Raw genomic sequence first — 13,675 nt, 5'->3', positions numbered from 1 at the left:
TTGTAGCAGTAATTCTTAAATTGGCATTCAGCTTCTAAACCATAATGGCTTGATAACAATAGTCCCTCTGTTTTACTGGATTATCACTAACCACTGCTTTTCATTACCAAGTTCCTCAGTTCTTCACCCTTTATTCTAATTCACTGCTCACTTTGACTGGAATACCTTCTTGAGAAGGAAATTTTCAAAAAGAGTACGGGGAAGGTATAATTCCTGAGGATTACGTCTCTAAAAAAGTTTGTGTGTGTGTGCCATGAAATGTGGAAAGTGGTTTCTGTTGTAGAGAAGGATTGTAAGCTTCTGAGCCTTTTAAAAATTATTATTGTTTTTAAAAATTCTTAGCTTTCCTCCTTTGTGAGGACGTTTTGCCTGTCAGAATGAACTGCACGTGTGTGTGTGTGTGTGTGTGTGTGTGTGTGTGTGTTTGAGAGAGAACTGCTTTATATGTGAGCACTACCTTTTTTTCTGGTACTCAGTGAATTTTTCCGATGGAATGTTGCACATTTGAAAGACTTTCTCTATTTTTTCTTTGATTTTATTTATTTTCCATCTAGTCAGTTCCCACTAACTAAACCCCCATTGTACTATGGTTTCTTGTTTTAGCAGCGTTTTTTTATTAATTGGGAATAATGCACATATCATTCCATAATTCAATCTCGTCCAGCAGAATTGTCCATTTGCTACCACAATCACTTTCGAAACATGTATTTTTTGCATGGACTCCTTGACATCCGTCCCCTTCCCCCTGACAGTGGTTTCAATTTTCCTTTCTGACCCCACATACTCGAGACACCACAATTCCTCTGAGGATAGTGATTCCCAGGGAGGAGTGGGGAATTTGAGGACTCAGTGTGCTTAGAGATCTCCCTCTGCACATCCCTTTCTGGGTGGGATAGCACTTTCTCTCTCTGCATTGGACTCTGGACTAGCCAGGAAAGAAAAGTGTCTTACTCGGGCTGTTTTGTCTAAGCCAGGCGTCGTTCAGGGTGCAGGAGATCATTTTGGCCCCTGTTTGAAAAGTTCTGATACAAAATTACATTAATTGTTGTGAGCTGGGAACTCTAGTGACCTGACATCTCGATGTGCCTTTCCAAGGAAAGGGCGAAGGGAGAAAGTCCACCACCAATATTACAAGATACGTTGGATTGCCTCCCTTAGCCGCAAGCCTCTTCATTTCTTGCATAGTTTTCCGTTTGCGTTGGTGCCCCCTCCTGCAGGCTCGCGTAAGAGTGGACTCAGTGGCACTGGGCTTGGTTTTGGGTTTTTGCCCCGAGAGACATTGTGGTGCGGCGTTCCTACAGCAATCTTCCGATTCGTTCACTAGGGGCGCTACAGTGGAGCAGTTCTCGTGTGCACACAACACGTAGGGCCTCCAGGAGTTGGGATTGACACAAGAACAACGAAAAGCGCCAAGAAGAAAAGAAAAAGAATTCAAACCCAGTTGCCGTAGAGTGGATCTTGGCTCGCGGTGATCCCATGTGTCAGAATAGAAAACTACCCCTTTGGGGGTTCAAAGAGGGACCTTTCAGAAGTAGATCACCAGGCTCCTAACAGCCAACCCAAGTGCAGTAACCATTTGCCCCCCAAGGGCTCCTGCGGTCTTCACTTGGTGCCTTATTTTGGCAACTATATTTTTCACATCTAAGAATGCTGCTGTCTTTTCCTATTGTTCGCCCCTCCCCTTTTATTTTTTAATGACCGCCTGTTTTTGTTTGGGGTGCCAAGCTAGCTCAGTTGGGAGAGCGTTTGACTGCAGAGCTGAAGGTCCCTGGTTCTCTTCCTGGGTCAGCATCCCATTGATTGGCCATCCTGGAGCGGGAGAAGGCTGAAGCTTTCTGGCCTGGTAAAGATGTACAGCCTCTGGAACCCCAGGGAAACCCTCTGAGCCCTCTGCTCTGTCCTGTAGGGCCTCTCATGAGTAGGGATCACTGAGCTTGATGTCTGTGGTGGGATTCTTACTGTATCGGGGGCTCTTGAAGCTCCCGGAGGCTTTTGTTTCCTCCTGTCGCGCGGTCTCCCAGAGGCTGCCTGTCCTGAGCACACAGCTGGTTCTCTCCTGCCCAACAGGTGGGGTTTTCTAGTCCCTGACAGTCCCCCCATTGGCTTACTTGAAGGGATATGTATATTTGTTCTACAGCTGAGATGTGTGCTTTCAAAAACGGTTTAGGCTCCTGTATGGCTTTTTTAGTCAGGACCAGCCTCCCTAGTGGACCAGCCTGGCCCGAGTGCCCTGGTCGGCCTCCATGTGTCTGACCAGCGCTGAGACCGAGGGCTGCTGCTCTCCACAGTCCAGTGCCAGCAGCAGAGTCCACTCACGCACGGTCACACTCTCTCCACCACGTGCCATTAGTGAGCCCGGGGTGTGTTGGAGGGTAGGAGAGAGGAAGCAGGGAACTCCTGAATAGACTCTTGGGGCAAACAGCGTGCCTTCCATGGCTATTGAATGGTTTTCCGGTCTCCTCTGCTGTTGGCTGCATCACACCTGCTGGCGCCTCTCAGAGCTTCAGGTAGATGAGTTAGGGAGGACCCTTGGCAATCTAGGGGTAATATATAGCCAGACTGTTGTTTTACCATTTCTCTCCCTCTTGTATCCCTGTCTGTGCCTAAAAATGGCTCTCTCTTTAATCCCCTTCTCCACCCATGGAATGACTTCACTCCCAGCTGAATGCCATCTCCTCCCAGAGACTTCCTGAGAGCCTTTCAACCATATGTTAATTGTCCTTTTGTCATATGGTCTACCTCAGGTTCTTCCTGCTTTCGGCAGTGTCACCCCTTCCCCTTTACTTTACACTGAGTTCCCAGAGTTCAAGGGCCACGTTGTGCTCTCCTCTACGTGAGGGGGCTTTAGAAGGAAGGAGTTAGGGGAGGCCAGGTTTGAGCTGTCAGTCCACACTTGTTCACTAAGAGGCCTTGGACACTAAGCTCCTTCCCTCCCTTCAGAAAGGAGTGTGGCGCTCCTACTCGCCTCACGAAGCTGTTTCAGCGGTCAGGCACCACAGTGAGGCTCAGTGTCCACTGGGATACAGACTAGTTCTGTGTGCTGGGTTCCCTGTAGCGCCTAGTCCACCACCAGCCTTCCATTCCTGGCAAGTCTTGGCTTTTGTACTCAGTCAGTGGCGCTGGTGCCCCACACAGGATCCCACCTGTGCACGCCCGGTAAGGCGAGTCCTCAGATGCAGTTCTTCGAGCCTTTGGAGTGGAAGGATGAGGGTTCCTTTTCTCTCATAAACAAACAAACATACAAAAAAAAACCAAATTGTAACCCTCCACTTAAAGATAGAGTTCTGTTGATTTGACGGGTTGGTTGGCTTTTCAATACAACCCCACAGGGACAGCTCAAAAGAGAGGCAGCCCAGTCTGCCAGTGGGAAAGACTTGACTCCAAGTATCCTTGTAGATGGGGCTTGATGGGGACGGTGGGTCTGTGCTGGGAGGTGCTTTTGTTCTGTGTGCAGTTAGTTCTCTGCCGTGTCCATCTCCGATCAGATTCTGGTCCGATGAGGGAGAAGAACTCTGGGTTGCGCAGTTTCAAATGCTCCTGAGGATGTGATTGTACCTTTTTATCCAAAGGATAGAAAGTACTGGGCTTGCACACTCTGGAGTCAGTATGCCTTCACAAAAGCTTCCCTTTTTGTCCTCTCCCCCTAGGGCTCTGCTCCCCAAAGCCTTGGAAACTTGCTGGACATGATGTACCAGGATCCAGCACGATGGGCCTACACCTTCCAGACCTTTTCCTTCATGAGCCGCCTGAACGTCCAGCTGGAGTCCTGCTCGGAGAAGTCCGATGAAGCCAGCGGCCTGGTGCAGGTCTTTGAGAGATCCGTGTACAGCGACAGGTGAGACAGCAAGCCTGCCGCCCCAGCCCTGTGTTGTTCTTCGTGCTCAGAGCCTGCACCGCCCTAGCCTTTGAAAACTGTCCTGGGGAAAGCCCACCTTCTTTCTGTAAAGAACTTTGTTTTCATTTATTTCTTAACGGTTTTATTGACATATAATTCACATGCCAGACAATTGACGGTTTAGATATATCTTCTGTCTAGAGCTAAGGCTAGATGTAGCAGATTGACCCAGACTTCTGATTCCGAGGAGTCGTCATGTATTATGACCAACAAGGAAAGTGTTCTTCCTAAGTGGAATGCATTTAATTTCCACACTGCCACTGTTCCCTTATCCTCTTTCGGTGCACGGGCAGCCTGGTAGCTACCCTGGGTGACCATTTGCATGCTGAAAGGAAGTAGAATTGCAGTGTCCTGTTTTTACCATGGCACTTTCCCTCCTGTTCTTCAGAAAGGGATTTCTAAGTGGAAATAGCACCTCTGAAATTGGCACCTGCCTCACATGGAGTCTCTTTGGACTCCACCTTTTACAGCGGGGCTGCTCTTGGCCAGAGTCAGAGGCAAGGTGCCATCTTGAGGGGAGAGGGTGGGGCTGAGGTGTGAGGGCTCGTGGAACTCTGAGGCAGCTCAGAGAGCCAGCCTCCAGCCTGAGCTCACCCACTCTGACTGAGTCAGAGGTACAGTCAGGGTATTGTGAGCTGCACCTCCTGAGGGTTTCCTCAAGTGAAGGCTACACATGCCCTGCGTTGGCATGAGATGGTTCTTTAAACCCGAGGTTTGGCAGATGCGCCTTGGAGTTGCCAACAGGGAAAATGCTGCGCCATCTCTGTCCATTTCTAAAGTCGCTAAGAGTTAGTTGGCGACTTATTTAATTCCATAATAGAGAAACAAGTTCTACTTCTTAGTGCTCCCATAAAGCCCCATGGGGGGAAAAAAATAAGGGTATACTTACAACTGTTTGTTTTTTCTTGACTTTATTGTGATACTATGTAACATACACAAAACAAACCCTACAGGCTACAGTTCCTTCTCGATATACCTAGACCGGCTACTTTTTGAAAAGTGGTTAGGCCATAGGTTCCGGTTCTTTTCAACTACAGGGCATATCACCACCAAGCTCCCTTTCCTAAACCTCGCCTCTCGGGCTGGGAAGTTGAGCTACATAACCTCCTGGCTACGTAGACACACACATACGCTCATCTTCAGAGTTGGCCTTTGGATATCTAGCCCCTTAGCGAGGCAAGCATGTGGAGAGCCCCTCAGAGGGAAGCAGAAGTAGAACTACTTTGCTAAGTAGCGATACTTTTATTTAAAAAGTATCGCTACTTTTGTTCTTGATGGTTTTGTGAATTAGGTGGGAGTTTACATTTCAGATAATTAATTACATATTCAACAACTTAAACTACATAGTAAATCTCCCAATAGCTTGCCCACTCCCAAAGCCCCCAGCTTTGATTTTTCTTCTCCAATAGACCCAACGCAACCCCTCTCCACAGTCTACCCCATCGCTCTCCTTCCCATTCGACCATCACTGTCTGTTTCTTTTTGTTTGTCTTTATTTCTCCTTTATGATTGCGGTCTAATGTTCTCCGAGGCCACCATGCCACGCAGGGGTGCTTCCTAGTGCCATCGTTATTCTTTAGCAATGCATAGCCTTCCTTTGTACAAGTGAACCAAAGTTCCTTGCTTCTTCTCCTCGGGCGTCCATCCTGCTATGGGAAAGAGTGCTGCGATGAACGTGGGTGTGCATACAGCTGTTTGTGCTGTGACTCTTAGTTGTCCAGGGTGTGTGCCCAGTAGTAGAATTGCTGGGCCATAGGGTGTTTCTATCCCCAGTTGTTTGTGGGAGAGCCACATCCCTCTCCATGGTGGCTGTACATGTCTCCTGTCCTACCAGCAGTGTTTGAGGGTGCCAATCTCTCCGCACCCTCTCCAGCACTTGTTCTTTTCTGTTTGTGTTGTTTCTGAACTTTGCTGTCAGTGCCAGTGTAGGATGGCATCTCGTCGTCATTTTGATTTGTATCCCGTAGATGGCTAGTGATTGAGAGCATTTCTTCATATATTTGTTGGTTACCTGGATGTTGTTTTTGGTGAAGTGTCCATATCCTGTACCCATTTTTTAAAATCGTTTTATTAGGGGCTCATACAACTCTTATCAGAATCCATATATACATCAGTTGTGTAAAGCACATTTGTACATTCATTGCCCACATCATTCTCAAAACATTTGCTCTCCACTTAAGCCCCTGGTATCAGGTCCTCACTTTTTCCCTCCCTCCCTGCTGGCCCCTCCCTCATGAACCCTTGGTAATTTATAAATTATTATTTTTTCATATCTTGCCCTTTCCAACGTCTCCCCTCACCCACTCCTCTGTTGTCCATCCCCCAGGGAGGTGGTCACATGTATATACTTGTAATCGGTTCCCCCTATCCAACCCACTCTCTCTCCATGTTCTCAGCATCACCACTCACACCACTGGTCCCGAAGGGATCATCTACCCAGGATTCCATGTGTTTCTAGTTCCTATCTGTACCAGTGTACATCCTCTGGTCTAGCCAGACTTGCAAGGTAGAATTGGGATCATGATAGTGGGGGGGGGCATTTAGGAACTAGAGGAAAGATGTGTGTTTCATCGTTGCTACATTGCACCCTGTCTGGCTCGTCTCTTCCCTGAGCCCCTCTGCAAGGGGGTCTCCAGTGGCCGACGAATTGGCTTTGGGTCTCCACTCTGCACTACCCCGTTCATTCACTATGGTAAGATTTTGTGTTCTGATGATGCCTGATACCCGATTCCTTTGACACCTCGTGATCGCACAGGCTGGTGTGCTTCTTCCATGTGGGCTTTGTTGCTTCTGAGCTAGATGGCCGCTTATTTACCTTCAAGCCTTTAAGACCTCAGACGCTATATCTTTTGATAGCCAGGAACCATCAGCTTTCTTCGCCACATTTGCTTATGCACCCATTTGTCTTCAGCGGTTGTGTCGGGAAGGTGGGCATCATAGAATGCCAATTTAATAGAACAAAGTATTCTTGCATTGAGGGAGTACTGAGTGGAGGCCCATTGTCCTTCTGCTACCTTAATACTAAACCTATAAATATATGCACATTTTCCCATCTTCGTATATAAATATATTTGCATATATACATGTCTTTATCTAGGCCTCTGTAAATTCCTTTTGCCTCCCAGCTCTTTCCTCGTGTTTCCCTTGACTTTCCTCCTGTCCCACTATCATGTTCAGTCCCCACCAAGGTTTCAGCAATTCCTCTTGGTTACATTACCCTTGATCATGCCCTACCAGGCCTCCCACATCATCCTCACCACCAATTTGGATCACTTGTTGTTCCCTTGTCCCTGGGTCTGTCCCTTGTTGTTCCCTTGTCCCTGGGAACTGTCGGTCCCATTTGTTTTCTCCTCCAGATTGTTCATCCAGCCTATCTTATTTAGACAGACCTGCGGAGATAATAACATGCACTAAAACAAGACAGAGCAAAACCAAGCAATGATAGACAACAAACCAATGACCAAAAAAACAACATAACACAACAAGAAAGGAAAACTTGTAGTTAGTTCAAGGATCATTTGTTGGCCTTTAGGAGTATTTTCCAGTGCAGTCTGTTGGGCCACCATGCTCTGGCCCCAAAGTCTGCCTTCAGCATTCCCTGGGGACCTCGCCGCTTCATTCCCTTGCTGTTCTGTTGCACCCCCTTAGTATTTTGCCTCAGCGTGGTGGGATCAGATTGGTGCAAATACCCCAATTGGAGCAGACAGTCCACAGAGAGGACTGCATGGCCAGCCACACTATGATATGATGCCCCTCACTGACCCATAGCTCTACAGAGGACAACACTGGAGACATAGTGTGGGAATTGCACCTGTACCCATTTTTAATTGGGCTATTCATCATTTTCTTGTTGAAGTTTTGCAGTTTTCTATAAATTTTAGATAGTAGTCCCTTGTCTGATATATCATTACTGAAAAAATGTTCCCACTTTTTTTACTCTTTTGATAGTCTTTTTGACACACACAAGGGTCTTATTTTTAGCAGGTTCCTGTCTTGTTTTTTGTGCCGTGTGTGTGTGTCTTTTTTAATGTTTTATAGTGTGCTTTTGCCCAGTATTAGGGCCCTTAAGTTTATTTTCTCGTTGATGATCTTTATAGTTGTAGGATTTACGTTTAGGTCTGTAATACACCTTGAGCTTGTAAGGTATGGGTCCTGCTTCATTCTTCTGTAGATAGAGACCCCATTTTGCCAGCACCATTAAAACTGTATCATCCCAAGTTGAGTTCAGTTAATCAGTAGGTGGATGGATTGACTTCTGGGTTTCCTACTCAGTTCCATTGGTCCATATATCTATCCTTATACCAGTAGCAGGCTGTTTTGATGACTAAGTGTGTAATAGATTTTGAGGTTGGGAAGTGAGAGATCTCCTTTGTTATTCTTCATTAAGCAGTCCTTTGCTTATCTGAGTCTCTCCCCTCTCCCTATAAAGCTGGTAATTAGTTTTTCCATTAATTTGTCCATGAGTGGTGCTAGAATCTGAATTGGAATTGCATTTTATTTATAGATTGATTTGGGTCAGATTGATATTTTCACAATGCTAAGCCTTCCTATCCATGAACATGGAACGTTCTTTCATTTATGTAGGTCTCTTAGTTTCTTGTAGTAGTACTGTTACTTTTGGATCTTACCATTTACTTGGAAGAGATAAGAATTGATTGCACTATGGACAACTATGGCATCTTAAAAACTTTCTTCAGAGGAGGCATTTTTGGGACAGACGAAAGAACCAACTCCAGATACTAATCGCCCTGATAGAAATTTAAACTCTTTCACTTCTGTTTAGAATACATTCATTCATTCATTCATTCATTCACCACAGCCCCTATGTTGAGGCTCTGTACAGGGAGCCACTTCCGGGGACACTGAGATGGAACCCAGGTTCACATATGCTCCCAACAAGTGATGAGTGGGTTGTTGGGTGACTGGATTGCAGGGAGGGAGAAGTCTAAATCTTTTCGGTTTGAGTAACATCAGAGCAGGGTCCCAATTCCTGGACCTTTCCACAGCCTCTGCATTCCAACCACAATGGCCCCCTCCTATCAGCCCTAGCTACCTCACCCTCTCTCTCTCCCCATTACTACCACCTTTGGAGAAATGAAAAATAAAGGCCCCTTTCAAAGAGCAGATGAACAAATACTTCCCTAAGTTCTCTCTGTATGATCTTAATTTCTTCTTCTTGTTACCCGTGAAGGAGCCCCGGTGGTGCAGTAGTTAACTTCTCCATTGCTAACCAAAAAGGTCAGCAGTTCAAAACCACCAGCTGTGTTGTGGGGGAAAAAGATGTGGCAGGTGCTTCCATAAAGATTTGCAGCCTTGGAAACCCTATGGAGCAGTTATGTTTTGTCCTATAGGGTCCCCGATAATAGTCAGAATCAACGCAAAGTCAATGTGTTTTGGTTTTGTTACCTATGAAGAAGCTGAAAACATTTTCCAGAAGCAGAGTTACAAGCTACCTATTTTCTTTGTTGTCTTTAGCTAGACTGTTGAAACAAATTCAGACTTATGGATCGCCCAAATTAGCTGCCAAGCGAAGTAATAATGATAACGGGTGTATTGAACACTTTGAGCCTGTTACTGTCCTAAGTACGTTATGAATACCACATGCCATGAAAACAGCTCTTGAGTGTCAAGTTCTGGCGCTGGTTTTACACAGGAGGTGATGAGCTGAGAGCATTTAAGGGGATTGCCCGAGGTGACACGCCGCTAGGGAAGGTTGGAGCCTGGAGAAGTCCCAGGAATCTGAGCCTAGCACCTGTTCTTACAACCACGCACCCTCAGCCTTGCAGCTGCGTAGTCTGAACTTCCCTGTTGCAGACAGAGCTCTGAAATGTGCTTTTCCTCAAAGTGGCCAGTTGCTGAGCATTGCCTTAGAAACCGAGCGCCTTTGTTTAGGACACTGATTGCATTTTGTAGCAAGATGCCTGAAATGCTGGGTTGATTTCTATTCAGCTCCTCCTCCATTAGTTATGGAAATGAGCAAGGGCAAGGCTAGTTTAATCTTTAGCTCTCCCTTCCTTTCATGTGAATCAGAAGCTCAGCAGCAGAGAAAGCAAGCATATGAGCGCACCCCTGTTTCCTGGAGGAGACTCCCTGCTTTGGTGACACCACAGCTACTCTAGCTCTCAGACCACACCGCTTCACTACCGTGCCTTCTCCACTTCCCAAGACAGAACGCTGGTCCTGAGCCAGGAGACGCAGAAGCCCACGGACATGGAATGTGGCGGGTGGCTTCTTAGTGGATTCAACTTGTGTTTGTTTCTGACTTTCTGTAGTGAGGATGACTTGAAAGTTCACGTTTGCAGGCACCCTATGCTGGATGTTCTGACTGGCTCCCAGCCACTGTGAGGGGCCAGTCAGACACTCCAGGTAATGAATCCATCTGCCGAGTTGTGTTGTCAGCCACTGTAGGTCTGTTTCACTAATCTCTCTCATATTTGTTTGGGTTAGGGAGGAGGGGTGGGGTGGGTATTAAGAATTCAGAATTCTTAAGGACTGAGGGGCTGAAAAGGTTAAGTGGTTTGAATAAACTTGGAACGACTTGGTTGTTGTTGATTTTTATGCTTCTGTGTGTCTCTTTCATTCCCCACCCCATCCCATTTACATTTCCTATCAGGTATATCTTTGCAAAGAACCTTTTTGAAAACGGCTCCCTCAGTGACATCGAATGGCACATCTATCAGTACTGGCACACACTTCTCATGCAGGAGTTTGCCAGCCGGCTAAGATTACATGGCTTCATCTACCTCCAGGCCACTCCCCAGGTAACACGGCAGCTATACAGCTTTCGACATTAGGGGTGCAGGAAACCTACGAGCAGACGTGCTCCACACGGTCGGTTTTCTGGCTGGAGACATGAGCGCGAGGGCATTGTGCAGAGCAGAGAGTGGACCCCAGCCTGTCCCAGCACTCGGTGCCCTGCACCCACAGGCCATGCTGGAGCAGTTGCTCTGTGCACAGACGGGGCCCTTAGGCGGCACCACCAACAGAAGCCAGCGGTGTTGCTTCTTCCCCAGGTTCGAGTCTAGGACCGGTGTGGGGATCCTGTCACTTTGCCTTCCCTCTGGGCACCTGAGCCTCTGGTGGTCTGGGTGGATCCCGGCATCGGATGTGAAGAGGAGGAGGGCTGAGTGAGTCACACTGCTGCTGGCCGGGCAAGGTACCCTGTTGGCATTCATGACCGGGACTCAAATTGAGAGCTAGCTTAGCCCTCAGTAGGAAGTGGTGGCATGATGACAGGAGCGCTGATGTCTCTGCTGGTGAGCAGTGCCCGTGCAGCCCTTTAGAGCTTTCCTGGGGGGTCCTTGTCTGTGAACTGTGGTGCTCAGATTTGATGTATTCTGGGTCAGAGTGATTCTGAGTCAAAGCATGAGAGAGAAGCCTGTGTGTGTGTAGGCAAATGGTCGCCTGCACCTCATTCTCTGCGAAGCAAGGAAGGAAGGAACACTCACTGTGGTTCAGAGGGCAGGTTTATAGAGCAGGACTGAGCCTTCAGGTCAGAGAAAGCTGGAGGGCAGCAGCCCACATGTCAAGAAAAAGCATGGGAGAGCCCCGGAGAAGAGGGTGGGAAGCAGGCCTTGCATCAAGACCTGGCTGCTGGGAGTGTCACAAGGACGGGGTGGGGGGTGGGGTGGGGGGGGTGGTTAGGAGGTGTTACTTGTGGGTGTAGCTTCTGGAGGTTGTAGGGCAGGCATTAAATTCTAGGAGGAAAAAGTATTCTACAAAAATAAGGAGGTTGGGAAAGTAAACAATATCTAAGGTATAACACAAAAGTGTTCTCAAGGATCAGAGGCCAGAGAGCTGAGAGAGAGACTCTTCAGAGAAAGTGACCAAGGTGAAATTAGCTACATTGTGTCCCCAGTGGGACCCAACTTGCTTTGTACAACTTCTTCCAAGGGTCTTGGTTGCCTGGGAACAGGAATGCCCGCAGAAAACCCTCTGCCACTGAATCGCTTCCAATTTAGTGCCCCTGAAGGACTGGGGAGAACTCCTTCACGGGATTTCCGAGACTGCAGACCTTTCTGGGAGCAGGCCACCTCCTCTCTCCCCCCCAGAGTGGCTGGGGAGCAGCCCAGCCTTTAACCGACTGCACCACCAGAGCTCTGGAACAGAAAAGGCAAATTAGGAAGGTGACTGTGAGGGGTGGGTGCTCTCAGTGACAAGGGGAAATAGAGACCCTTACCCAAGAGGAAGAGCTGGGCACCAGGCCAGCATTTAAAGAAGTAAGAGGTTTGCAGTGGGAATCCGAAGATGACTGAGCTGAGAAGCTGAAAGCAATGAGGGCTGGCCTCCTCTTCTCCCAGGGCACAGAACTTGCACATAGTCACCTCCGGGCTGTGGAGACAGCACAGCGGAGGAACTAGGATTGCTCCTGGGAGGGAGACAGGGCTGCTTGGCCAGCAGCAGAGGCTCTTGTGCCCGGGGGAGTTTTAAGGTTGAACACAAACACTGGGATGCAGCCAGGAAGCCTTCCTCCCTCTTCTTTGTGCATGCTGATGACTGTGCGATGGGGCAGTGAGGACCCCAACTACCATGGTGATGTCGATGATGATTCTGCTGCTGGTGGGTGTGGTGGTGGTCATGTGCCTGCCATTATTACCACTGTGGGGTGCTGAGACTTCTCGGAGAGCCTCATTGAGGCAGACTGGGGGAAGCTGAGAGGTTACTGCAATGTGATGGTTGTAAAGGAATGCATTCATTTAGGCACTAGCTGGGACTTTTGGTGTTAATCTTGTTAACACGAGAACCAGGGACCCTAGAGTGCCCACTTCCTTCTCCGAGTCACCCCTTACCTCCTCTGTGAGATTCAGAAGTATACTCACGAGGGAGGCGAACAGAACAGAAGTTTTTGTGCAGAGAGCTGTGGAAATGGCCAGTGCTCTCAGCGCGGAGCCCTGGTGCAGGTAGAGAGAGGGTAGAGCTAGGCAGCGGTTCTCAACCTCTGGGTGGAGACCCCTTTGGGGATCGAACGACCCTTTCTCAGAGGTCGCCTGGTTCATACTAGTAGCAAGATGACAGTGATGAAGTAGCAACGAAAATAATGTTTTGTTTGCGGGGGGCGAGGGGGTCACCACCACCTGAGGACCTGCATGACAGGGTCACGGCATTAGGGAGGTGGAGAACCCTGAGCTAGGGTGTGTCAGGGCTGGGCTCTTTGCACTACGCTTGCTTCCCTCTGGGGGCAAAGGGAAGGTGGGGCTCTTGCCATGGTCCACAGGAGAGGTGGTCAGGCCCTAACTGGACAGAGATGGGAGGAGTAGCCAGGAGTCAACCTCCTGGAGAGAGAGTAAAGAGAATTGAGAAACTTCCTGGACATGGTTGGGAGGATGGTACTTCCCCTTACCCAGTTGAGGAGACTCCAGAGAAAACAGGGTTAAGGCAGAGAGCATAGTGGAACTAGGTCTGTGAATAATTTCCTCTCGTTGAATGAGAAAACAAGACAGCAGAAACAGAGTCATGGCTTGTAGTACCCAAGAGTTGTGCCCAAGATAGACACATGAGTGGCTCTAAGATCCCCACCAGGCTATGTTGTGTCAGCCAGAACAGCAGTGAGCTCACTGGGGTGTGGGGACTGTCTTTTAGGTTTGTTTGAAGAGACTGCACCGGAGGGGCAGGGCAGAAGAGAAGGGAATTGAGCTGGCATACCTGGAGCAGCTCCACGACCAGCATGAGGCCTGGCTTGTTCACAAGACAACCAAGTAAGTGGGGAGTTGAAGACATGCCGCCATATGGCTTTCCTGTGTGTTAGGCTTTGCATGCATCCCCGTAAAACGAAGCCCAGAC

General features: G+C 48.3%; 1 protein-coding gene across 2 annotated transcripts in view; it reads left to right on the top strand.

The window, feature by feature from the left end:
• The window catches only part of DGUOK (deoxyguanosine kinase), a 63,597-nt gene that overhangs the window by 19,771 nt on the left and 30,151 nt on the right, over positions 1–13,675 (top strand). For both annotated transcript variants that reach the window (XM_075556933.1, XM_075556934.1), the window contains exons 3-5: positions 3,648–3,835; positions 10,509–10,656; positions 13,475–13,590. In XM_075556933.1, coding sequence (XP_075413048.1) covers positions 3,648–3,835; positions 10,509–10,656; positions 13,475–13,590 — 452 coding nt within the window. The remainder of the gene's footprint in view (positions 1–3,647; positions 3,836–10,508; positions 10,657–13,474; positions 13,591–13,675) is intronic.

The sequence above is a fragment of the Tenrec ecaudatus genome, chromosome 8 (genome assembly GCF_050624435.1).
Source record: "Tenrec ecaudatus isolate mTenEca1 chromosome 8, mTenEca1.hap1, whole genome shotgun sequence".
Classification (NCBI taxonomy): Eukaryota; Metazoa; Chordata; class Mammalia; order Afrosoricida; family Tenrecidae; genus Tenrec; species Tenrec ecaudatus.
This window is presented reverse-complemented; position numbering and strand designations above follow the sequence as displayed.